The sequence below is a fragment of the Schistocerca serialis genome, chromosome 1 (genome assembly GCF_023864345.2).
Source record: "Schistocerca serialis cubense isolate TAMUIC-IGC-003099 chromosome 1, iqSchSeri2.2, whole genome shotgun sequence".
NCBI lineage: Eukaryota > Metazoa > Arthropoda > Insecta > Orthoptera > Acrididae > Schistocerca > Schistocerca serialis.
In genome coordinates this window covers 347,530,997-347,558,952 of record NC_064638.1, presented here as the reverse complement: position 1 = coordinate 347,558,952, position 27,956 = coordinate 347,530,997, and the positions used below count along the sequence as shown (strand labels likewise).

Genomic DNA, 27,956 nt, shown 5'->3' with positions numbered 1-27,956 from the left:
ACATCCAGTCATACAAATTTACTCTCTCTGATGGACACACGTCCTTATCATCCGCTCTCAAAACTCCGCCATCTCACTCCCCACATCCACCACTGCTGGCGGCACACCTCCAACTGCGCAACGCTATGCGCTGTTAACAACCAACTGCCCAACACTACAATAGCAAATTCCAACAGTGCAAACCAGCCACAGACTGCACACAGCACAGTCAGTGATTTTCACACAGAGCGCTACGTGACGTTACCAACATAAAAACCTAAAGGGCCTACTTACAAACTTTCCTGCATTCTGTTGTCTTACGAAGAGGTTTCGGTATTGACTGCTAACGTATAGAAATAGAAATATTGTTAGTACGTACCATAGACGCATTGAGGAGACCCTCAGGTGTGTCTGTGATGTTATTGCCGGCTCCAAAGTAGAAGTCCTTGACCTTGGCGGCGAGGTCCTGCTGCTCCTCAGGTGTGTCCACGTCCCGGAAGTCACCGCTGAGGACGGCCGACAGGTTTGTGTTGAGCGTTTCCAGCCATTGTGGGTCTTCCAGCACTACAAATAAACGCACAAATCAAGATGAGGGCAACGTAATAGACAAATACTAGTTCGCACTGCTGTGCAGTACTTCTGTCCTTCTGTCAGATTAGTTGAATCGGTTCGTCCAATTTCATTGTCAGCTGTAGTACGACTTTTCACAGAGTTTCTGTCGCAAGAGACCGAACACTTTGTGCGTTTTAAACATTTTATTGAAAATAATGTTACATTTGGACATGAGTTATACAGATTTAAAGAGTTCAAGACGCAAGAAGGGCTGCAATTGGAAGGACGCATGGGGGTCGTCCCCGCAGATACGCATAGGCTTCATCTGATGCAACGTATGTTCCAGAAATGGAGCGTAGTGGCATGGTGAACAGTGATCCTAAATATTTTCGTGCTGAAAGTTACCACTGTAAGAAGTCAGTCTTAGCTCAGGTCTGCTGTAATGCATTCCACGTCGGGTTTATGATGAACTTATGTTTGTGTGATTCCTGTTCATAGGCGGAACAGTCAGGGTGTTTAGCTATATTTCATTAATATTCATTAATATCCTTAACTGGATATTCCAGTCAGTTATTTTATTGGTGGTATTGTCTGCCTGCGCAGCTGATTGGTAACATGTTTGCCTAACATGCTTCGGACCGGGGTTCAATTCCCTGCCGGGCTGGACTGGATATTGTGTTGGCCTGTTCATCATCTCATCATCACCGACACGCAAGTCACCCAATGTGGCGTCAACTGAAATAAGTCTTGCAAGCCGGCGGCCGAACTTCCCCAGGTGGATCCTCCCGGCCAACAGTGCTACGCGGTCATTTCATTTCACTGATGATATTTAACTTACGTATTCGATTTCCAAACTATACAGTTTACTCTTCGGACGAGTTTGCGGCAGTGTAACTTAACGGCAATTTTTAAGTAACGTGACGACATCGGAAATCAGTGCTGCTCTTGAGTTTATCCAATACGTTTGGGGTTCATATTGGGCGGTTTATAGCCAACGGAAACTGACTGAGGGCTGACAAAGATTTCCAAGGAATCTGTCCGTTGCACACAGTTGAAAGACGACGACTGAATGCAAACATGCGCGTACACGATGATTACTGACGTGAAGGTTGTTCCAGAACGGCAGTCACAAATGAAGGAACAATAGAGTGCAGTGAGTGACATTGGAGGATCAGCGGTCAGAGGTGTTAAAAATAGCTGACACTATTGACAAATCACAAAGAAACATAATACATTGCATTAGAACGCTAACTACGAAATAGCTCTGTCCAACATGCATGCCTCATTTGCTGAATTCCGATCACCAGAAATTGCAAAACCATTTTTTCAGTAACATATTTTCTTTTATGTTGTTAGCACCGTTTCTACTTGTGTTTCAATAACATTTTGATCGTTCTTCTCTTTTAAGTTAACCAATTTTATGTTCCGAATATCCTATGTGTCTGATGCGTTGCAGACCGCTTACTCCAGAAACGAAGCGGTATATTAAGGCAGTGAGTTAAACCAAGAGACCCTGGACGAAAAAGGCAATCTTAACACAAGCATTCTTTGGATATAGGACGCTTAACTTCGGCTGCGGAAGCCTATGCGTTTGCATAAGAATTCATCTCAATTAATATCTTTCAGAAGATAAATATAGGGGACAACATTGGATGACAGAATATGAGAAGAGGATTGGTTAACAAAAGGAACAAACCAAATCAGAGTTACGTAACGACAATGAACTTGCTGAGAAAACTATTTTGGGAAAGGCAGAGTTGTGAGATTTTAAGTACCAGTAGTTTGAACAGTGACGGCATTTGGAGCTTTTTGGCTAAAAAATTTTCTCACAGGAAAAGTAATTTGTGGAAGGCGAGGTTTGGAGTTTCATGAATAGATCATGACAGCCGCAGGCGAATGTGTTGTAGACTAGACCTTGCAGAATGGCACTTCGAGCGTGGAGCCTGTTCTCTGGGGAAGCTTTCGTACAACAGTATAAAAGAGCACTAACGAGGAGAACATGGCAAGTACCATAAAGCGATATCCCAAGAAATTTGCTCAGAGGAAGAGGATTCAAAATGAGAGACCACGTGTCTCGGCTTATCCGTAGATACTCGACCGTTTGTGAGAAAACGACGGTCAAAGTTTTTTATGTACTTTAGATGCCTTTTAGCACGCGATAATAGTAGCCAAAATGGTGGCGGAGTGGCTAGCGTCACGGATTTTTCAATTTTGCACCCCTTCTTCGAAACCTGATTGTTGTTTCTACTTATTTCTTTTCGTTTATTTTTCATTTATCTACTAGTGTCCATAGAAGTTTACTACACGAATTTATCTTTTGAAGTTAACCGTTACAAGGGCGTTTGTTAATTGAAAGCTACAGCTGGGTTTCACACTATCATGCTTTAAGTATATAATTTATTTTGTAATGTATTTTCAGGGGTGAAAGGCTTTTTAAATTCTTTACTATTAGATTTTATTCATATACCAATTTTATATTAATTCTCATATTTTATTTTATTCTTCAGGAAGATTTGGAGAAATGCCTTGGATGATACCGACCGTAGAACATTCGAAACATAGAAATTCTGAACACCACGAACATCGAGGGAAGGCTGGTTTGCCACAGAAGCATTTCTTCATAGGAAACTCACTTGAGAAAGAAAAGTCGTTGACATTTCTTAAGGTTTCACTCTATGGCAACTATTCCGCGGCAAACCTCAGGTAACGAATAATTTTACCGAAAACTGGTGCTTCCAGTTGATTATGAATGAAGATACACTACATGAATTTCACTGAGGACTATTTCCATTCAGTTGACTTTATTTATCTCATTCACAGAACTACAATTGTCAAACTAAACATCTTTCAGCCGACAAATTTCCAAAAAATGGCTCTGAGCACTATGGGACTTAACTGCTACGGTCATCAGTCCCCTAGAACTTAGAACTACTTAAACCTAACTAACCTAAGGACAGCACACAACACCCAGCCATCACGAGGCAGAGAAAATCCCTGACCCCGCCGGGAATCGAACCCGGGAACCCGGGACAAATTTCCAACCTTATTTTATTTGGCAACCAGGTCCAGCGTTTTACTACGCCATCTACAGGTCCCTGACCGACGCGTAGGAAGAATCTACCTTCGTCTTGATCATTACAGGGACCAGAAATACTGGTATTAGTAAATATCTGCTACAGTGATCACTTCAACGATCACCTGCTGACTGTTAGATAAACCAAACAGGAACTAGACGTACAATTAGTAGACGAACACGGACAATTTTATTTCATTATTCACTGAGAAATATTCACGTAGTTATCTCCTACGGACAGCGGTAGATAAAAGCAAACAAAAAGAAATGTACTGATCGAGTTTCGAACACGGAGTGCAAAATTGTACAAACCAAAGCTAGTCACAGCACCACTAGTCTGGTGAGCAGTTTACCTGCAAAGAGATTTGATCTTCTTTTTGTCAGAAACGGTCGAGTATCTGCAGATAAGCTGAAACACGTGTTAGTTTATTTTGACTCCTGGTCCACTAAGCAACGTTTCTGGGAAATGGGATTACGACGCTAGTCGTGTTCACCTCTTAAGTCGAAGAGCAGGTGCACTGTTACCTTAAAACTGCCGTCTTTTACTTCCACGCCATCAGAAGGTGAATTCGTTAGAAAAACAATAATACTACTACTAATAATAATAACGTCCGTTGCAAACTTTATAGCCGGCCGCGGTGGCCGAGTTGTTCTACGCGCTTCAGTCCGGAACCGCCCGATTGCTACGGTCGCAGGTTCGAATCCTGCCCCGGGCATGGATGTGTGAGATGTCCTTAGGTTAGTTTGGTTTAAGTAGTTCTAAGTCTAGGGGACTGATGACCTCAGATGTTAAGTCCCATAGTGCTCAGAGCCATTTGAACCATTTGCAACCTGGATAAACGTTGTGAAACGCTATGAATGCGTAGGAGGAGAGGAAGAAAGGCGCAGCTGTGACGTACTGGGCAGCAGCATGTTGCCGTCGGCCGTGGTGACGCCGGTGATGAAGGGCACCTGGTTGAAGCGGCCCTCCCTGGCCAGCGTCTGCGGGGGTTCCGGCAGGAAGGCACCCGCCAGCGCCGGCTCCACGATGGGCACGAACGCGAACTGGATGTAGCGCATCTTCTCCTGAAACGCGAAGAGATTGTCCCCTAGAGAGTGGTGGGCTGCAACACATCTACACGTCACACACTACTAAAAAGAGAATAGATTAGGGTTTAACGCCCCGCGCCCCGCCATCATCTACATCTACATCTACGCCAATACTCCGCAAGCCACCCGACGGTGTGTGGCGGAGGGTACCTTGAGTACCTCTATCGGTTCTTCCTTCTATTCCAGTCTCGTATTGTTCGTGAAAAGAAGGATTGTCGGTATGCCTCTGTATGGGCTCTAATCTCTCTGATTTTATCCTCATGGTCTCTTCGCGAGATATACGCAGGAGGGAGCAATATACTGCTTTACTCTTCGGTGAAGGTATGTTCTCGAAACTTCAACAAAAGCCCGTACCGAGCTACTGAGCGTCTCTCCTGCAGAGTCTTCCTCTGGAGTTAATCTGTCATCTCCGTAACGCTTTCGCGATTACTAAATGATACTGTAACGAAGCGCGCTGCTCTCCGTTGGATCTTCTCTATCTGTTCTATCAACCGTATCTGGTACGGGTCCCACACTGCTGAGCAGCATTCAAGCAGCGGGCGAACAAGCGTACTGTAATCCACTTCCTTTGTTTTCGGATTGCATTTCCTTAGGATTCTTCCAATGAACGTCAGTCTGGCATCTGCTTTACCGACGATCAATTTTATATGATCATTCCATTTTAAATCACTCCTAATGCGTACTCCCAGATAATTTATGGAATTAACTGCTTCCAGTTGCTGACCTGCTATATTGTTGCTAAATGATATGGGATCTTTCTTTCTATGTATTCGCAGCACGTTACACTTCTCTACATTGAGATTCAATGCTAATAAATCGACGAGATTTATACTGCACTGGTTGATAATGAAAATTAACAACATGACGGAAAGAGTCCGCGTAACATTAACCTTTATTCATATATTATGCTGCTTGTATCATGTATACGACCACAATCCGATGGGCGTACACACGGAAGTGGATGTGCTACAATATTTACAGTGTCTTGTGTAGCCCCATCTAGCAACAGACCTGCAATCGTGCATAGAGGCGGTCATATATGTGCCGGATGACAGTCTGGCAGGTATGTTCCACCCTACTACCACCCGTTGTTGCCCCCAATGAAGCGGCATTTAAAGTGGCGCACACCGAAGCCGGATACTGTCCCATCAATTTAGACGCAAGCCCAAGAGGGCAAGGAAGAGACCTGGTGATCGGCTGGACTGCATAAAACAGAGAACACGAGGTGTAATTCGTGATCTGATGGTGTCATCTTCCGGTCCAGCCAGATGGTGAACGTTTCACTTTTCTCTCAACATATACCAGAGGTTACGATCCCTGTTGACTGGGGCTCACCACACCATTACACCCGAATTTGGTAGCCTACGTTGTCGCTTCATTTACTGTTGTAGCACCCTTCCCCCCCCCCCCCCCCTACCCCTCACCCTCCACTCCTATTCCGTATCTTCAGTATCCCTCTTCGATGGAAGCGTGGTATCTGATACCGCTGATGTCACTGTCAAATGTAGGCTGAAACCCAACGTTGCACAACTTGTTTTTATCCGTATCATCTGAAGTGGGCTGATCGTTGATATGTGCTGGAGGACACTCCGCGAATGTCACCGTTCCACTTATCAAGTTTCCAGCCCGTCTAAAGGAAAAAAGGCAAAATTTTGTTTCACTGTAATTACAATTTGTTTCATTTGTTTTCCCGCACACAGTCTGTAGCGGAGCTTATGACAAGAACTTAATCGTACAGCATCATGGGCAAACGTGTCTTCATACAAGATACTGGATTCAGAATTATGATTCGTGTAGCGTGCGGCATGGTCCATCAGAAGAACAAATACAACTTCCTTGACATTCAATTATTTATTAGCATGAAATTTGCTCATAGACGCGGTTGTGAAGGGTACTAAGCGTAATGACGCATGACGATGGTAAATGGGCTATTCATTCGAGAAGTCAGATGCCGCTGACGTAGATTTTTATACCAAACACATGGTACCTATTCCATTCACAGCGTGGCGTTTTGAACCATTCCCCTTGCAGCAAATAATTAGTGCTCCAAGAAATTATCTTTCCAGTGATGAAGGGCACCTGGTTGAAACGGCCCTCCCTGGCCACTACATCTTCATCTACTTCAGTACTCTGTCGACGACCGTATGGTGTATGATGGAGGGTAAGTAACGTAGTTTCATCCCCACACATCCCTCTTGTTCCACCCGCGGATGGTTCACAGGATGAAAGACTGAGTACCCCTCTGTATTATCCCGAATTTTTAGCATCACTTCCCTTATGCGAGATGTATCTTGGAAAAATATTACGTTTTTGGCACGTTTTCGAACGTGGTCTCTCACAGTTTGACGAGTATGACTGTTAGCGATGCTCAGCGTCCTTCTTATAACGCCCCCCACTGCACTATGCTGAGCGTTTCTGCGACACTGTAACATTTCCGGATAATGCGAGATGTGGAATTTTCGGTGGGTCCGGGAAGCATGCACCAGTACCCGAAGTGATTAAGGCAACCACTCGCGATTCGCGCGAAATCCAAATTCAAGTCCTGGTCGCCCACAAATTTTCGTATGTCACTCTTGTGTAGTAGATTTGTACCTAATATAGTTCAAATCAAACAATTCCCACTCAGGAACTAATTTCGAAATACAGTATTTATACAATTTGTCGTATTTGTTGTGTTACTTATTCTATACACATTAGCTAATATGGCCTTGATGTATTCGTACTGCAGACAGCAAGGAGAAGCTGAAAGCCGTTATTTTTTTCCCATAATCGTAGCCTAAATAGACACGAAGCCAACATCCGCCACAGTGTTACAAGCTATACGTCTCCAACGTCCGCATACGATGAAGAGACTGAAATAATATGTGACGAGATAAAACAAGACATTCAGATAGTTAAGAGAGAAGAAAATTTAATTGTAAATGGGAAGAGGAATTCGATACTAGGAAAAGGAAGAGAAGCAGAAGTAGGGGAAGAGCAGTGGCTAGAGCAGAGGAATGGAACGGGAAGCATCTTGTAGAGCAATACGTAGAGCATAAGGGAATCCCTCCCAGCACTTGCGTTAAGAACCGTAGTACATGGTTGTATAATTGGAAGAGACCTGGACACACCCGCAGTTTTCGGATAGGTTGTATAACAATAAGACACAGATTTCGAAAACAGATTGTAAACTGCAAAATATTTACAGGGACATACCTGGAATTTGTCCGTAATTTATTTGTGATGAGCATCAGATTAGAAACAAAGAAGACGTAGAAAGATAAATAGATAGAACCTGGATAAATTGACAGAGGCAGAGATGAGAGTTTCAAGGGCGTATCAGGAATGACTGATTATACCTATAGGATAGTTAAAGAGACCGTTGGAATAAAGGGAAGCAGCTAAACATAAAGAGATGGAAAGGGAATATTATGCGATGGTAAAAGGAAGTAAATGAAAATGAGATAGGATATATGGATACATAAGAATATGAAGGAGCACTCGGAGATCTATCTCGACGCAACTCATTTCCAGTAGACGATACTCTGTAATGTCCTGTGACTGGATCAGGAGGGAGCTGATGATGTCTCCAGTTGTAAACTGGCTCGTCCAGCCCGTAGACGTCGTGCCTGAGAATACAAACTGGAATATTTTCAGATAAGGAAACTCGGTGGGAAAAGGACGAGAAACTCTGAATATTAACTGAGGCTGAAAAACGAAATAGAATTGGAAACTACTATCGAATCCTACGAGACATCAACACACTGACTATGTTGTGCAGTCGTGCATGTAGTCTGTGCAGCTAAGTGACGCGAGAAGCAAAGTACAGTCCTGGGGGCAGAGTGTCGCAGGTTCAGCGTCTGAGGCAGGCTGAATCCTGAATCCTCAGCAGCGCCGACGGCGCCGCTTATATAGACTCACATGACAAGCCTCCCACGCGATCACGCGCTGTCCTCCTGACCTCGGCTCCTTCCACAATCTTCTGTTCTGCTGGTCACGTAGCCCACACTGCTCTTATGACAAAAAAATAGTTCCTCCGGCTTCCTGGCGTCCCTGCTGACGTCAGGTTACTTCTTTACTGGCCCACCTTGTGCAGCATTTCACCCTTGGCTATACACTCACAATAATTCACGCTACTCATTCGAGACATATAAGCGATAATTTCTCCAGAATCATTGAAGCCTCTGAGAGAGCCATACGTAACAAAACTATTTCACCTAGTGTGCAAGACGTATGAGACAGGCGAGATACCATGAGGCTTCAAGAATAACGTAATAATTCCATTTCCAAAGAGGGCTGGTATTGACAGGTATAAATACTGCGGACCTGTAAGTCATGGCTGAAAAATACTGAATGGAATTATGTACCGAAGAATGGAAAAACTTATAGGAGCAGACCTCGAGGGAGTAGGAACAGGCGAAGTAATATTGCCCAATGGTTATTTCCGAACACGAACATAGGTTAAGGAAATGCTAAACGCCCTTATAGTATTTGTAGGTTTAGAGAGAGCTTTAGACAATGTTGACTGAAACACGCTTTAGAATTCCCAGGATGGCAAGCATATAACGCAGGAAGCGAAAGGTTATTTACAAAATCCATACAGCAGTTAGAACGGTCCAAGGGCGAAAAAGGGAATGAGTAGTTGAAAAGAGAGTGAGACAGAGCTGCAGCCTGTCACCTATGTTATTCAATGTGTACGTTGAGCAAGAAGTAAATGAAACCTAGCAGATATTTGGAAAGGGAATTAAAGTTGAGAGATAAGGAACAAAAGAAAATTGAGGTTCACTGACGACATTGACGCCACTTTAATTCAACCAAAAAAGGCAAAAGAGCAGATAAAAAATGTAAATGTCGTGTGACTAGGGCCTCCCGTCGGGTAGACCGATCGCCGGGAGCAAGTCTTTCGATATGAAGCCACTTAGGCGACTTGCGCGTCGATGGGGATGAAATGATGAAGATTAGGACAACACAACACCCAGTTCCTGAGCGGAGAAAATCCCCGACCGAGCCGGGAATCGAACCCGGGCCCTTAGGACTGACATTTTGTCGCACTGAACACATTTTTTATTTTGTTTTCTTTTTTGTGCATTTTGTTCGCAGTTGATCGTTGGGTTTGGTCATTGTGGACGTCACATGACATCCTTTAAAGTTCGTCTGTTGATCCTTCCACTCAGTTTTTTTTATTACAGAGGCCAACCAGGTCTCTGACTGAACACGCTCAGCTACCGTGCCGGCGCCACTCAACTACCGGGGACGGGCAAAAGAGGAGATGAACGGAATGGATACAGGCTTGAAAAAAGATTAACATCAATGAAAGTGAAACAAAGACAATGGAATGTAGTAAAAAGTACATCAGATGATGCAGCGGAGATTAGATTAGGATCTGAAACTCTAAAATTATGGGTGAGATCGACTATTTGGGCACCATAACTCACTGATGTGTGTCGAAATAGAGAAGACCATAAAATGCAGACTGGCGATAGCAACTAAAGCGTTTCTGAAAAAGGAAAAAATTTTAACATCAAATATAAATGTAGGTGCTATGAAGTCTTCTACTGATCGGGAGTGATCTGAAGTGAAACGTGGATGATGAGCAGGTCACATAAGATGAATTTGAAAACTAGTTGTACCGAAGAATGCTGCGGATTAGATGGGTAGAACGGATAATTAGTAAGAAGGTACTGAATGAAACCGGGAAAGTCTAATTTATGGCACAACCAGACGAAACGAAGGAACTCGTTGGTAGGACAGATCTCGAGGCCTCAAGGAGTCTACAGTTTGGTAATGGAGGGAAGTGTGGAGAGTAAAATTTGTAGAGGGAAATGAAGGCTTGGACGTGAAGAGGCGTGCACGAAGTAGACTTAGGTGCAGAGTTGTATCAAAGCAGACTCTGGTCTGTAGACCACAACAACAACACTTTATAGATATGCATGTGTGGAGTCAGCTACTATTCTTTGTACCTCGCAGTGTTCATTTGCTTGTCTGTCAGCATTTTGTAGCACGTTTTTACCGACTTAATCTCCCTGATCATCAGCAAGTCGTCAGCGGACAACCTCGTAGTGCTACAGCGGCCCTACCACTGTGCCTTTGCAAAGCCTCACCATTATAAACAACGTACTGGCTCCTACTCACTCGGAAGTCTTCAGTACAGTCCTATATCTGTTTGAATATTTCGTATAAGCGTATTCTGTTTACATGTTGATGGTTCGAAACCCTGCCGTCATGAATGTGAGTTAATCTACTGACCCATATTCAGGAGTTGTTCTCTCCCCAAAAAATTCATCATACGGCTTACAAATATTTAATAATTCTTCAGAAATTTTCAGCAACGCTTCGACGCAATTATCACTTGTGTAACGTTTCACAGAATCTAAATTCACGTATATTTTGGTCATTTCGTAAATATATTGTTCAGCACAAGTAAAACACAGATAATTATTCTACTGTTAGTAAACCGAAAGAAGGGTAACTAAATGACTGACTTGGCCAAGCACCGGCGTACCACTTTTGTAAATAATGTTCAGTGCCTAGATGGTTAGGAGTGCAAATGGCAAAACGTGAACTTCTCCTTTAACACTGCAATATAAAACTGAAAAAGTTTGGTATGACAGAAATTTTGATTCTTCGTTATACGGTCATCACATAATTGTCTCCCTAACACAGTTCGGAAAAATTCTTTGTTCCTAATTGAAAGTACCTAATGAAGCTATAGTTTAAGGTAAGCTTTGTTGCTCCTAGTTGAAACTGCAGGACATAAAGGTGTGCAGAATATACTGCTGTGACTGAAACAGCAGCACTAGGAAGGATGGAAAGTGATCAAATTTTAGTTATTGTAGATATACAGTGTAGTAGGCAGAACACGTGATTAAATTTGTAGGTGATTTGGGGGTATACAGAGTGCGAAATTTATTTCATACAAGTATGGTTAGAGTTAAACTGCGCTTGGATGACAGATACTCGTTCGTCATTCCATTCAGCTACAGGATGAGGGAAATAAAAGTGGTCTGGACGAGGGATACGATTGGATGTGAATTTGTGGCAGCATTATCGGAGGAGGATAATACCTAAATTACTTCCAACAGGGTGAAGCAACTGCCCATACAGGGGGCCGAACCTTGGAGCACGTTTGCACAATCTTCATGTCTGATAGAGTTCTTAGCAGTCAGTCTTGTCGCGGACGTAGTTGGCACCCAAATCACCCGATCTGTCAGTGTGCAGTTACTTTCTGTGGGGAGCCCTCAAGTCTAAGGTGTACCGCAAAAACCCTCGTAGTCGTATAGAGTTGCAGCAGAACATTTCGGATGAGACTGCATCAAATCCAGCTGTGCAGCTTCTGTCCGCCTTAAGAAACTTGCCGACCAGGGTCGAAAAGTGCCAAGAGATACATGTCGGCCACTGTTAATATCTCCAATAATCAGGTTAGTACTGTATTTTCTTTCCCCTGTTGTGTTTCTTTGTATCCTGGAATTTGGAATTCTGTTCTCCGGGTCATATTTATTTGCCCCACCGTGTGCATACTAGGATTTTTCAGTGGTAGTGGCTGGTGAGTAGTGGCATGCCAGACTCTCGGCAACCCATGACCAGATGTTTTCAGTGGGTGAGGGATCTGGACAGTTTTCTGGCCAGGGGAAAAGTCGAACATACTGTGTGAAGGTAGGTCAGGACAGTAAGGAAACCATGGAGTCTTGCGTTACTTTGTTGAATGGTAACATATGAGGACTCCGAAGTTCAGCGGCCGTAATATGTCAGAAACGTAAAGCGTGCTGTCCAAAATACCGGCTGTGTGAACCATTAGTGATCATATAGTGAACCCAATGGTACCTCCATGATCTCATGGCGGTGCTGGGCGTGCATTACGATGACGATTGCAATCTGGCCTTCGGAGCTTCCACACAAGGATACGCAGAGCCTTGGAATGGTCTGGAAAGACGACATGGTTCAACTCCTGTGCGTCTAGTTGTAGTTGGGTGTACCATGTCCGCATGTCTATCTCTTCAGCCGCGTCAAGGGAAGCCGCCACAACGGTCGCACTGCCAAGATAACGTTATACGCTATGCGAGGCCTTTGGTATCCTACATGGCTCCTTCCTGAAATAATTGATTCCATATTCGCAATATATTTGTGGGAATCCGAGCAACACATACAGCAGTACCGCGGAACCATAAACCATAGTCTCAGTAGGTCGAATTCTGAGCAGCTCTAATAGACTTTTCTCCATCTTACCTAAGGCATCATACGACTTTCTCATGAACAACCAATATTAAAATGCCATTTCTGAATCTGAAATCTGCTGAGTGGTGTTTCCTTACGTGTAGAACGCCGATGCGATTACCCTTACCTTGTATCTGAGATTGCACTGAAATGCTAATGAATTGCATATCCAAGCATGTAGTACAGTTCATTATTATTTCACTGCACGCCGCCTTAATGGATATGTAATTTTAATAATCTGCAGAGTATTTTACATTATTTTTATAATTTACAATAACACTTAAGCAGTAATTCGTATATGTGGTTATGTTTTTAGAAATTCAAAAAACCTGTATCTGTTAACTAGTTAGACAAAGAAATTGTTGACGACCAGTTAAGGACAGTAACTCATTTTAGATCATCTTGAGTTCGGGTACACCGTACTGGGAAAAACTGAAAGATAGCTGGAATAGCACCTGTAAAACACTTCTGTAAATCATAAACTATTCAGTTGCTAGTTAGGTGGAACAGTTACTGGGAAAAAGTGAGATTTGCCGCTAACTCGGAGATATGAAAGTGAAAAAGTCTGGCTTCACCGAAGTTTTAAACCCTCGCTAAAATGCAGGTTGTCACGTAATTGTTGCTGTAAAAACTCAAAGATCGGAGGGAGGAAAAGGTATCTTGTAGTTAACACAACGTGCATGTTATAGCTATTGTTCAACACGACAACAATTTTGCCCATCTGTAGGTGCCGCAACCACAAAATACTCGTACATTGGCAACTGGAAGCTGCTTTCAGTTTTTGCAGGATGTTTTGAACAGTGTCAAAAATGGTTCAAATGGCTCTGAGCACTATGGGACTTAACTTCTGAGGTCATCAGTCCCCTAGAACTTAGAACTACTTAAACCTAACTGACCTAAGGACATCACACATATCCATGCCCGAGGCAGGATTTCAACCTGCGACCGCAGCGGCCGCGCGGTTCCAGACTAAAGCTTCTAGAACCGCGCGGCCACCCCGGCTGGCTTGAACTGTGTCCTCCTTCAAAGATTGTTATGTTTCCTCTATCTTCATCATTACACTTACCATATCGTGCACATGGTAATATTGATGGGAGATATTGGGACGCTGCAGTACCTGGGGGAGAGAGGTCGATTAATAACTAATTAAATGTATAAGTAAAACTCGTATCGCTTAGCTTGCAACTTGGTTCTAATCTTCCGACTTAGCAGGCCGAGGTGGCCGAGCGGTTCTAGGCGCTTCAGTCCGGAACCGCGCTGCTGCTAGGGTCGCAGGTTCGAGTCCTGCCCCGGGTATGGATGTGTGTGATGGCCTTAGGTTAGTTAGGTTTAAGTAGTTCTAAGTTCTAGGGGACTGATGACCTCAGATGTTAAGTCCCATAGTGCTCACATCCATTTGAACTATGTTCCGACTTGACACTGTTTCGGTGGCCTGCATATCTATGTCCCTGCTTCTTTACTTAACATTAACTTACAATGTTGCTCTGATCTGCTGCACAAGCACTAAGACTCCTAATGTATTTTAAAGAACGGTGTCGTCATGGCCATCTATTAGTTATGTAGAATTAGCTGTTCCTTTCGTTGGAGTGATATTTTACGGAAGCTCTGCCAGATGACTTACGAAAAATGTACAGACACGTAGACATTACTTCGCGTGAAAATAAAGTAGTACTTTAAGGATTGGAAGGACTTAGTTGCTTTCGAACAACATTCTATATTGTTTAAATAAATTTTCATAAATAGTTCATTACCCTAGCGAAGCCCATTTACTCGAGAGAGAAAGCCAAAATTTATACATTTTCAAAATTTGAAGACAGGGCCCAGAGAAACAATTTTCGTCTGAAGAGGCTAAGTAGACCTCATTTCTCCCTAAGAGTATGGGAGGTAGCCTGCAAGCATCGAACGCTGCTCTGTGCTGGTAGCCAACGACGCTAAACACTAGACCATAGTGGGAATAACTAGGTAGGGAATATGTTTGCATGGTACATTACATTCAGTTGCCTTCAAACAGTAACACTCAGATCTCTTCTTGGGAGCAATCTGTTATGTCATGTGTACAAGAGAGTGTAGTAGGGACGCTGTTATGATGGAATGACATAGCGTAGAGAAGCCTACCTGTTTCAGCACTGTGTCTCCACAGTATAAAATGATTACGCATATCGAAGAACAAAGTCTCCGCCTGCCAAATACGGGAAGTGTTACCTCTTCTGTAAGAATGCGATCATCCACGTCGACCAAGTCTTTCGCGTCGGCAGCACGGAGCAGATCCAGGAACTGCTGGGAGTCGTTTCCCTGGTAACCGAGGAGCCTGGCGAGGCGGAATGCCTTGTCGCGGGCGCCGGTCGTCAAGGTCACCGACCCCACGGGCGGACCGCTTTGCGCGATGGCGCGTGAGAACAGCCCTGCAACGCGAGAGAAAGGCTGTGCCTCAATCCGAAGCAGGGGACGGGACGCACTGCGTGCACCAGTGCCTGTGTGTCTAGGAACAGCAAACATTCTGGATTTTAATTAATGTTGACAAGCTTCTAGAAATTTACGATTAAGGTGGTCCAACTAGAAAATTTGTTCACCTCACATCACCAAATTTATTTCCCCTCACCCCCAATATCTCCATTAACAAATTTTCCGAAGCAATATTTTCAGAATAAATTAATAACTATCACCTCATGGTGATTAACCATCGCGGATAAAAATAAATATAATAAACTTTGATCAGAGAATGCAGGCCTTTTTTAATTAAATTAACGTCTGAAACATAATAGTGTATATACACAGCCAGAAAAAGAATTAATGTACCCTTTTATAGTTTACAATTCACTCAAGGTTTATTGATTCAACGATGCATATGGAATACATGAAATAGTTGCATTTAATGATCAACAGTTCAAGTGATTCTGCAGAACCAGTTAAGGGCCCATGTTGCAACACCCATATTGGTAGGCGGTCTAGCCTCCGCTGACGGCAATGCAGACGCTGACTCTGGAATCCAGTCGATCGTACAGACAGCGAATACTGCCCTGGGATACATCACGTCACGCCTGCTCAACCCGATCAGCTAGTTATGTAAGAGTTGTTGGTTGTCGAGTCGCAGAATTTGCTTCTTCTCCCAAGCCATCCCACTCTTGCTTGATTTAAGACAAGTTCGGAGATCGTGCTGGCCAGGAAAGTTGCTGCATGTCTTACAGAGCACGTTGAATTTCACGGGCAGTGTGAGAGTAAGCATCATCCTATTGGAAGAACACTTCACCTTCCTGTTGCAGGAACGGCAAAAGAACAGGTCCAACAATATTCTGCTTCTGGTTAAAGTCCACTCCAGAAACACCAAAGAAGAACATTGAGTTGTAGCTTATCGCACTCCAGTCCATAGGGTCTGCTGTGGGGCCGGTGTGTGTTGGACAAATGCACTCCACGAGACAGCGCTTATCGAGTCTACATGACAAGATTACATGGCGCGCACAAACCACCATCAATTTCGTGCCTGCAGAGTCTTCTTTCATCGCTGGTGGCCACGGGGCGCCAACCTCGGGGCGGCACCTGTAGGGCCGTGGACGTCCATCCTGTGGTGTGAGAGGAAAACTGGTTTGAGGTGTGTGTGCCCGTAGTTCCAGTGCTAATAATCGGTTCGCGAGGGTTCATGCTAATGTGTCTGGGCTCACAAGCTGTACTATCTGCCATTGCTGCTGTCACGATAAGAGGATCCTGGATTGCATCTGTTCTGCGTAGATGTCCAGAAACTCGCGTACGGCTGTGAGAAACGTCGAGTCACCACTAATAGCAGCACCGTTGCCCAACTGACGCAGCACGTCCAACTTTTGCAGCAAATCTCCGAAAGGATCGTCCCGCCACCCCTTCCAAACTCGATCACTTGACCGTAGGAAGCACAAGTGCATCTCCGTAGCTTGGTTGCCTGCTTGCTTCACACGTTTGTACCATAATGAACATTCTGGTTGTCAACATTTCCTGTTGAAAGGCAAACACAGATGCCGCTGTCGTTCTGGTAGCTGTTCCACTACTCTTTCTTTTGGTGGATGACGTTGAAACCATTACCAGTATATCTACTATATATGCCCCAGGTGACTTATGCCATCATCGGATAAAAATCGACATCGTCTTTTCAATATAATATTTTTTCTCGAGCAGTTTATAAATTAAAATAGATCCTGTAAATTCTTGGCATATAGACATATTTTTAGGTGGAAGATGCACCATATTCTTCAAGCTCTTGAAATGTTTCTTACGACAAAGAACTGTCACGAAAACGTTCCACACAGAATCAGTGGGGAAACACAACTACTCCTCTACGTAGATCGCAATCGCCATCGATCTGCTATCAATTTTTCAAGAGCGCGTCAGGAAACAAGTTTCATTGAGGAACAAACTCCTGCGTTACCGCTTTCTATGAGAGAACTGCTAAAGCATGTGGTGTCAAACTAAGAGAATAAGAGAGACTGAGAGTAAGATTTTGCAGCTACAGTGCAGTCTCTCTACCCCTGGGAGGAAGGCTTCATTCATCCGTCTTCTAAGTGAACGCTGCTGTAGCACCGGTGAAATATATAGTGGTTTCTGTTGTCGTACACGCCGACCCCAGTGGCACTTATCGTTGTACGTCTTGTGCCAAAAACTTCCGTCTAGACTTCACAAAACGTTGAAAAGTGAGCAGGCGAGTTGCCAAGCACAGCACAACAATACTTCTGCCAAACCACGGTGCAAAGCTGCAGCCGGCCACAGCAGTGGCCTGTTTCCGCATGCTGTGGCACAACGGTGCGCTGTCATCGTCACGTAAATGACCGAAGACGGGGCCCTGTCACGACATAGCTGAGCAAAGGGACTGTAAATACTCGTTAATTAGGCACTAGCAGCACTTGCTTTCTTATAACGAGTTCCTGGACTTTAGACGTCTTCAATCCAACCAACAGTCCTGCGAGGAGCCAAACATCTTCATCTACACACAGTAGCAGCATAATCAGCTAGCAGCTGACCTAGAAAAAAGCTGCCGCTGGAACTGATGGTTCCGGGTCTTCAGCCGGTGCTATCAAGGGAGTACTTTCTCCAAATTGTCTTCGTCCCCCACTCAGGGCGTCTCCAAAACACCTGCGGCACGGGGCATCCGCGTGCTGGGTTGCTATTCATGGCTACTGCTGCATTAGCCTGCTGGTCACAGATGCGACTATCTTACGTGGGCAAAGTCGGACACGGCCTTCTACTAAGATAGCACCATCGCCCTTCGTACTCTGACTGTTGCTAACCAAGCACGCCACCGAGTGTTACGCCGATGTAGCAGCCACTGCCTGGGTCACCACGCACACTACCGAGACTCTGACACTAACCTATCTACGGAGGCCTGACGTCTTGCAGGGTAGAGAATCTTGTGTAAACTCCTCTGAATTCGCACTCTTCGTGGTACTAGTAGAATACAATCCATTCTCCTGCACCAGCCGACCTGGGCCAAAAACGACTGTCTTGTCATTTTACGGTTTTTCCAAGCCAATCACCATTACATATAATGTAATGAAACTGAAACTAACTCTCTTGCAATACACTGCAGTTTATGAATCTCTTATCTCCCAGACCTAATTGTCATATCCATGTTACATGCAGGATGTTTTACGTCCTACATAAATCCTGTTTCTGACTTTGGGCGGGAACCAGTAATCCCTTGAGTAGGGTGGAACCAACGCATGATGCTCCGGACCATCGCTCAGACAGTGTAGCAGGCGAAGTATTGGGCGCACGTAAATGATCCTCGATTACTGTGCGATGTGGCATAAATTTTTGTCCCTTCTTGTTGTGCACAGTTTCCATTAAGTATGGTATTGAAAGGGTGTATGATTTTCTGACGAAGGTGGGTGGGCACATTAAAGACACTTGAAACTGTTATCTGTTTTTGAGCAGTTTTTAATCGTAGACTCGTGCCCACGTCAGGCAGGCGCAGGGCAGGGGCCATCGAGCCCACGGTCCTAGGTACACGATGGCCATGTGAGACGTAGCCAGTACGAACCATACCCAGCTCAGGTCGATGTCGGAGCGACCTTGTGAAGCTAACATTCCTGGACGGAGCTGGCGTGGCAGAGTGATAAGGTTATGCCGAGAGCAGGTCCTGCTATGGTGACTAGTGGTGTGCCTTGACTCTTCTCTTCCTTCGCCAGATTTAAGTAAATGAAGCTTTTTATAGTTGAGTGGTTTTTAAAAGATGATATGTAAGATAACGAACGCAATACTCTTGAAGAGTTATAAGTCTGCTTGTACTGTCAAGAATTCCATAGGTGAAATTCAACGTGTTTCCGACACTTAATTTGAGAAAGTTCCAGGATACTCCTCCCGCAGATGGACATAATTTTCGCTATCTGCTGTATGTAAAGATATCCACAGTTTTGCCGCCCTGCGTCATAGTTTATGCTGATGGAAGACCTGCCAAACTATCTTGCAGGAGCCACAGAGGGAATTAATTACTGCACATCCCGGCATCAGACTGCACCATACGTGAAACACACTGTAATTTATTTCTTACAATTACTGTGATTATCATAAAGCACCCGATGAACCTAAAAACCTGTTCTGCCGCTATATATCCTCTCCTCCTCGTACGTACACAAGAAAATGGTTAATACCGTCTAAGAGTTGTCATCGTGGCCTTCTTCACAGCTTAAAGGGTGGTCACTAACAGATAAAAATACGGTTCGCAGGAGAGCTTCTGTAAAGTTTGGAAGGTAGGAGACGAGATGCTGACAGAAGTAAAGCTGTGAGGACGGGGCGTGAGTCGTGCTTGGGTAGCTCAGATGATAGAGCACTTGCCCGCGAAAGGCAAAGGTCCCGAGTTCGAGTCTCGGTCCAGCACACAGTTTTAATCTGCCAGGAAGTTTCATATCAGCGCACACTCCGCTGCAGAGCGAAAATCTCATTCTAGATAAAAACACAGTTCAGCAAGGCAACGTGCTAAGGCGAAGATATATTTGAGCCGCGTGTGTAATACAAAGGGCGATTATTTGAGTTAGGGAGGGTTCAAATTTTGAGTTAAGAGTAACAGGTTCCATATAGGTAGTGAAGTTCTCTCAAACGAACAGAATAATTCACATTAGCATAACACTTTGTTTGTGAATTGGTAAACCTATGCCGCGTGACCGCTACGGTCGCAGGTTCGAATTCTTCCTCGTGCATGGATGTGTGTGATGTCCTTAGGTTAGTTAGGTTTAAGTAGTTCTAAGGTCTAGGGAACTGATGACCTCAGATGCTAGGTCTCATAGTGCTCAGAGCCATTTGAAGCATTTGGTAAACCTATTTTTGAATTGCTTCGCTCTAGATGTTTTGTCAGTCAGCTCACAGTCATTTTGAAACATAATTTGTGATCACAAATATCACAGAGAGGCTTTTTATTAGTCTTACCTCTAACAGAAACGTATCCCCACAAATAGCAAGATTTTTGTTACGTATTTATTGTTGGAACATACATGGAACTACACGCAAAACGGAATGCAAAATTTGTGTACTTTCCAACAGTATGTAATATTTGCGTAATACACAAGCACGGAAGTGCAGTCAGGGACACACACCAGCCTTGTAGCTTTATTCGTGTTAAGTCTTGCACGTTGCAACCTTGCAACACACAGCGCAGGACTACGTCTCTGCACACCGAATTCCACTTCTGATAACTGCTCGTGAAGGAAAGTATGCATTTCTGTTAAGAGTTATACCTTTCTGGGGTGGAGGTATGACTGAGCAACGGCTCCCCCACAGAGCGCCTGCGAAGGGACGTTCCAAACGAGTGAAAACGCTGCAGACGAAAAATTTAACCGATAGGAAGAAGATGCTGTGATATGCAAATGATGAGCTTTTCACAGCATTCACACAAGGTTGGCGCCGGTGGCGACACCTACAACGTGCTGACATGTGGAAAGTTTCCAACCGATTTCTCATACACAAACAGCAGTTGACCGGGGTTGCCTGGTGAAACGTTGTGATGCCTCGTGTAAGGAGGAGAAATGCGTACCATCACGTTTCCGACTTTGATAAAGGTCGGATTGTAGCCTATCGCGATTGCAGTTTATCGTATCGCGACATTGTGGCTCACGTTGGTCGAGGTCCAAAGATGTTAGCAGAATATGGAATCGGTGGGTTCAGGAGGGTAATACGGAACGCCGTGCTGGATCCCAACGGCCTCCTACCACTAGCAATCGAGGTGACAGGCGTCTTATCCGCATGGCTGTAACGGATCGTGCAGCCACGTCTCGATCCCTGAGTCAACAGATGGGGACGTTTGCAAGACAACAACCATCTGCACGAACAGTTCGACGACGTTTGCAGCAACGTGGACTATCAGCTCGGAGACCATGGCTGCGGTTACCCTTCACTCTGCATCACAGACAGGAGCACCTGCGATGGTGTACTCAACGACGAACCTGGGTGCACGAATGTTAAAACGTCACATTTTCGGATGAATCCGGGTTCTGTTTACAGCATCATGATGGTCGAATCCGTGTTTGGCGACATCGCGGTGAACGCACATTGGAAGCGTGTATTCGTCATCGCCATACTGGCCTACCACCTGGCGTGGTGGTATGGGGTGCCATTGGTCACACGTCTCGGTCACCTCTTGTTCGCATTGACGGCACTTTGAACAGTGGACGTTACATTTCAGAAGTGGCTCTACCCTTCAGTCGATCCCAGCGAAACCGTACATTTCAGCAGTATAATGCACGATCACATATTGCAGGTCCTGTACGGGCCTTTCTGGATACAGAAAATGTTCGACTGCTGCACCGGCCAGCACAGTCTCCAGATCTCTCACCAACTGAAAACGTCTGGTCAATGGTGGCCGAACAACTGGCTTGTCACAATACGCCAGTCAGTACTTTTGATAAACTGTGGTATCGTGCTGAAGCTGCATGGGCAGCTGTACCTGTGCAAGCTTGGCTCCATGCCCAGGCGTATCAAGGCCGTTATTACGGCCAGAGGTTGTTGTTGTAGGTTTCTGATTTCTCAGGATCTATGCACCCAAATTGCGTGAAAATTTTATCACATGTCAGTTCTAGTATAATATATTTGTCCAATGAATACCCGGTTGTCCTCTGCATTTGTTCTTGGTGTAGCAATTTTATTGGCCAATAGTGTATTAACGAGTCACGGCTGATGTGAAAAACAGCTGTGATGCAATGCTCCAATGGGAATGAAGACGTTGCAGGATAGTGAATAACACTTACGATAGTGAATAACACTTAGGCTGGGAAAAGCTGTTAACGAATCACGGCTGCAACTTGGAACTGCTGAGGTCAACCACGGTGGAGCTATTAAAGAGTCACGGCTTTAGTGCAAAAAGCTCTAATGGAACGTTCTGAACCAAAAAAACGTTGCAGGCGTAAAGTAATTCGGCGCTGAGCTAATAGCGGTTACTGACGTCAGCATAGAATGGCTGTGATGGAACATTCCAAAGAACTGAACAGACTCCATGTACGTGAATAACACCTAGCCTGGTGGAGACATTTATGAGTATCATTCGTAGTGCGTGTATCTGCGATGGAATGTTCCAAAGGGGCATTAATAAACCCCAGCCAGGGCAAAGCTATAAATGTTCCTAAGCTATACAGCCGCTGCTGCCTCGCACATGACACCCACTTAACGTGTCTAGGCTGCTACGTTGAACAGCTGAGAGGGAAAGTTTTGAAGGATTGACTTTGCTGCCAGCGAGTAAACAACACCCAGCCTGCTAGAAGACCTTAATGAGTCTCGCCTGCATCATAAAGTAACTGTCGTGGGAAGCTCTGTAGCAACAAGTGTGTAGTACGTGAACTATACGTGCATAACTCTGAGGTTGCCCATTGCAATGACAAGGCAAGAGAGCGACTGACGTGTTCTAATTATTTTAAATGTTGACAAAAAGACCAAAAGCATAGTATTAATAACTGTGACGGATTCTCATTGTCATCTAAAACTGACCTTTCACCCTATTTGAAGTGTGGTACGATCTTACAGGAAACGTATTATTTGCTTAATATTTGTGACTCAGTGATGGTGTTTACTTAATAGTCGCGTTGAATACCGCCCACCCCTGCTGTGAGTGAGGTGTGACGTACCTGCGGACAGTGGCGACAGCACGTGCAGAGCGACCGACGCGGAGCCCGCGCTGTGGCCGAAGAGCGTGATGGCATTCGGGTCGCCGCCGAAGGCCGCCACGTTGTCTCGCAGCCACCGCAGCGCCGCCGTCTGGTCCTTGAGGCCCAGGTTACCCGGCAGCACCTCGTCCTCCAGGCTCAGGAAGCCTGCAAGATTTGCAAATGCTAGTACTGCCATTTCAAGTGCACGTTTTTTATCTAGGCCGCAGTTGTACGGCACTCACGAAACTGACAGTGCAATGCTACATTCTAAACGAGTTGTGATGCCACAACGATATAAAGAAACACGTAGAATTAAATGGAATAGGTGATAAAAACAAAATTTTCATTGAACAACTCTATTAAGTAAGCAGTTGTAAACACTGATTTTATTTATTCATGAAGCGACCGAAAGATGAAAGTGCTTTTCTTTTATCGACGCAAAATATTTCATCACTCTGATATTTAATACGAATTAAAACGACTGGTAGCATGTATACATTTACCGCATTCGGACATCTTGTGACGGCTTGAACTCTTCTGGGGTCACTTTCAATGCGATGTCTGAATGTCTATGGCATGGGTATTGTGGTGTCACCGCCAGACACCACACTTGCTAGGTGGTAGCCTTTAAATCGGCCGCGGTCCATTAGTATACGCAGGACCCGCGTGTCGCAACTGTCAGTGATTGCAGACCGAGCGCCGCCACACGGCAGGTCTAGAGAGACGTCCTAGCACTCGCCCCAGTTGTACAGCCGACTTTGCTAACGATGCTACACTGACAAATACGCTCTCATTTGCCGAGACGATAGTTAGCATAGCCTTCAGCTACGTCATTTGCTACGACCTAGCAAGGCGCCATTACCAGTTTATATTGAGATTGTTATGAATGTATCAACAAGAGCGATGTTCTCCAATTATGGATTAAAGTTAAGTACTACATCAACTACGTACTTTATTTGCTACTATAAATTCCCTTAACTGTTCCAGACCTCACGCCAGTCTGCGTGAGCTTAACACGTGCCTTTCGGCATCCTAGCATAGTGACTTGGCTGTCTTGCCAAGTCACAACAGATATTAGGGTTCAACGTACTTTAATATTGTTCACTGAAGTGGTCAATGGCTCAAAGCCGACAGTAAAGTAAATGGGCACATGTGACTCAAGTTAATCTGAGTATTTCATGAACTGATCGGTTCACACTATTGCAAATCTGACAAACATAAAGCAGTAACGAAAAAAAAAAAGAAAGAAAAAGCTAGAAAGTCGATAGGGACCCGAATGCAACGTGAACTTTCAATCAACTGTTACGTAAATCTCATTGCAAATTGGTAGCAAGAGTCGCTATCTAACTACAAAAATGCACTCTTGCAATATGGCCAGATTATGAATTTAATTTATACCCACAATTAGCAAAGGAGATCATTAGGCACACGAAATTAAAAGCACCACAAAGCACCGGAATATATTTACAACGTACCCCTCGTATCCATCCACAGCGAACAGACGTGAACAGAGATTCAGTACATGGAACATTTAGATTCATGTCCACTCAAACGAAGAGTAGGCTGAGTGCCGTTTCATGGTATGCTTAACGCTACTGAAGTTTTTATTACCTAACTCCGACACGTAAGTGCAGTCGGCACAGTGAACCTCGAGATGAAGAGGCGGCGAGACGTTTCTTCCCTAAACAGGATGGCTACAGTGTTCGTTTCTCACCTGAGTTTTGCTCTGATCAACTTTATACACGAAGCTAAGTAAAATGCATCCATTTTCAGGCTCTTCTTGCTTCGAATAGACTGATAGAAGAAGACGTAAATCTCTGTTTATTTGAAGGAATCGATCTGTTAACGTTCGTAGGAGTCACGATTTATCTAGACTACGAGTATATAATAAGTATCCGGTCATCCCTATGTAATACGAAATTAACCACTAGGTGTGAGGAGAGACTGACCTCTTCAGTCCAATGGTTACGCGAAAGTGACTTCGAAGTTTCACTGTACCTGGAGGCTCTAAGAAAGGTCTTGATGATACCTCAAAAGGAATGTAAAATATTTTCTCTCGAAGAAAGGAGGTGAAGTGGACAACTGATTTTAAAGGTACCTAGTTCATTATAATCCAGTGCATTTGTTGAGTTTATTCGTTCTACTTTCTAGAGATTCTAGTGTATGAATGCTACATTTTATGTTATATAAAGTTCACTGGATAATTATCTGTAGCGTATATTGCCCAGGAGTATAAATAAATATGGTGTAGCAGCTAAAGCACAGATATTTCTACTGGTGACTCAGAACGGTGTACTGAATATTACACCAGTATTTGCATGCAGACTATTTATTATAGCTATTACAAATCATCTGTTTCTAGGTTGTTTAGTAGAGCAAGCCATTGATGCTTACTTTCCCCTGAGCAGCATGTCATGTTTTGCAGTACGGTTGCATGGTCGCGAAACGGTTAGTTTATACCGAGAGGCATAATCCACTTAGTAGTGAAGTTGCGCCCATGCAGAAAACATTAGGTCCTGAAACTGGTGACGTGTTTGTGGGAACACTTTTCGGTGTAGAGAAAAAACAACCAACAACACTAATGTGTGTACTTATTACTGCACCACTTATAAAAATATCTGCACTTATCCCAGTTACTCCTTCTATATTCAGAGACAAATTACCGACACTATTCGGTTACAAGGTAAGTGGTGAACATATTGAGCACATTAACTCATATGAGTACTTAGGGAAAACTAAGGAACGACATGAAATGTGATGATCAAGTAAAACCAGTACTAGCGAAGGCCAATGGGAGGCATAAATTTGTAGGAAGGGACTAGGAAAACGAAACCTTGTAAAGGAAATAACATACGAGAATATGATCAATTATCTAGTGTTGTTCCAGCATTTGTACTCTTCATCAAGCAGGTATGACAACAGACACCGAACACCTGCGAGAGTGTGATGCTGGGATCGTGACAGATTGGTTTAGCCCATAGTGTAACATAAACGCTGGGGGTCCTTGCCATAGGGATGATGTAGTTCTCACAAAACGTTGTTGGATGAGTTTAGAGAAACTGTAGTCGAAGAAGACTTCCACAACTACTATGCTACTACCATTGTTGTGTTATTCATGAAGGAATCATTAAAGGAATAAAAACCATAATAATAATAATAACAGTAATGATCCATATTATAAAGAAGGCAAATCCAGGTCTGGCCACATATTTTGACTATCATCTTTATTTAACCAAGCTATTTCTGCATCCCTGCAGAAAATGAAGGACGTCAAAGCACAATCATCATTTTCTTCTTCGGATAGTGTTAAAAAATTGATCGAATGGGTTTGAAAGGTCCCTAGTATTTCCACTCTGTATACCAGAGCAAAATTTGCAAGCACACGCTTCAAACGTTGAGTGGGGGATGCAAAACAACATTATCCTTAGCGAAGCACTGAAGTGTCCAGGGGGTGTCATCAGTGTCAAATGTTGTAAAGAATGTCGTCGTGTTTCACATTTCAGTTCAAACTGTAGTTTTAGACTGCGAAATGTGTGGAAATAAATGCCCTGAGGGAGGAGGTGGTTTCATTTATCCACTTTATTGACTTCTCCTGGGGCTTCTCGTCGCGTTTCTGAGCAGCGGTGTTTTCCTCGGCCATCCGTAAGAAAACCGCCTTATTTCGAAGCTAGGCCTTGCGTTTCTGGCCACTGTCGCCGAAGTGTCAAGAAAAGGGATGTGATGCGGGTAAGGGGAGGTGGGATGACCTTCCCAGGATGTGTCAAGTCCACGTTGGCGTTGGGCAGAATTCTAGTGAAGTGTGGTATTAATATGACACCGTTAAAGCAACTTACACCTTACATAAGCTTCTGGTGTATGGCATTACTTTTTCTCGTGTCAACAGTTTGTTGTTTCAAGTAATGCCGAGTTCGAGGAAGACGTTGGAGAGTGCGACATTTTGACCACTTTACAGAGGGTGCTTGTAGGCAACTTTGAGCCAGATTTCGAACCTCTGCATTGCACAGTGAGAAAATGAGGAGGTTTCTAAGAAGTGACTTCTCAGTGTCGTTGCCCAGTTTAACACGGGGAGACCAGTTTCCGACGTTGCGCCTGACAGATGTCACCTTCACAGGTTCAGCCAACGGACGCCCTCGCTGTCCACTATGGGCCAGCCTAACTCGCCAATTGGAAGGCAGCTTGCCTCTTACTCTCAGTGATTTCGCCCTCACAGCAGTAGCCATAGTGTGACCCCACCTCACAGCTGTTTGTACAGCATGCATTCGGAGAGGCCTCATGGTCTCCATCTGTCACAGCAACAAAAGACGGACTGCAAGGTCCACAAAATCAAAGAAAGGTGACATGATCCACCTGTTGCAGAAAGGCTTCTATGACACAAGCTTATGGGTACATCTCCACATCGCTGGCCATACAGTACTCTTTGAAATCGATACCGATACTGCTGCAATGTTGAAGTTCATAGAGAATCACAAGTAACTGAGCTCTGACCCTCTTATGTCAAGCACCACATTTCTCCATTGGTCGGCCAAGGATCATTTCTAGTTTTAGCCAAGTCGTGTGCCTTATCCACATAAAGATCATTTACCAGCCATATTAGGTTTGTAACACTCTAGTAATTACCCATACTATGTCTTTAACATATTTAACATGAAGACTTTTAATGTAGTCTGTTTCACCATTACACAAGCTTGTTTGTATTGTATCAGAAGCTGTTTCCTTCCAAGAAACAAGCAACATTTCTAAGAATATCTCCTCCTTTCGTCAACAGCCCTTAAGTGCGTATGCATCACATTCCACACTTCATGCCGACACCATACCACGATTTGTACTGCTCGTTCTATGCCTTCGATCGTCAGAGAATCTGTATGGAACCAACTAGGTCTTCTCGTATTCCAGAAAGCTCTGCACCTGATTCCAATAAGTCCTTGGTCATTCCTCACTCTAGTAATTCATAAGCCACGCAGTTCTTTCCTTTCTTTGCCGAGTTAGTT

General features: G+C 44.2%; 1 protein-coding gene across 1 annotated transcript in view; it reads right to left on the bottom strand.

The window, feature by feature from the left end:
* LOC126471978 (fatty acyl-CoA hydrolase precursor, medium chain-like) overlaps nucleotides 1-27,956 on the bottom strand; it is an 88,220-nt gene that overhangs the window by 31,174 nt on the left and 29,090 nt on the right. Inside the window, exons 6-9 of the mRNA XM_050099906.1 lie at nucleotides 22,948-23,133; nucleotides 15,086-15,285; nucleotides 4,504-4,669; nucleotides 359-543 (exon numbers count right to left, since the gene is read on the bottom strand). Coding sequence (XP_049955863.1) covers nucleotides 359-543; nucleotides 4,504-4,669; nucleotides 15,086-15,285; nucleotides 22,948-23,133 — 737 coding nt within the window. The remainder of the gene's footprint in view (nucleotides 1-358; nucleotides 544-4,503; nucleotides 4,670-15,085; nucleotides 15,286-22,947; nucleotides 23,134-27,956) is intronic.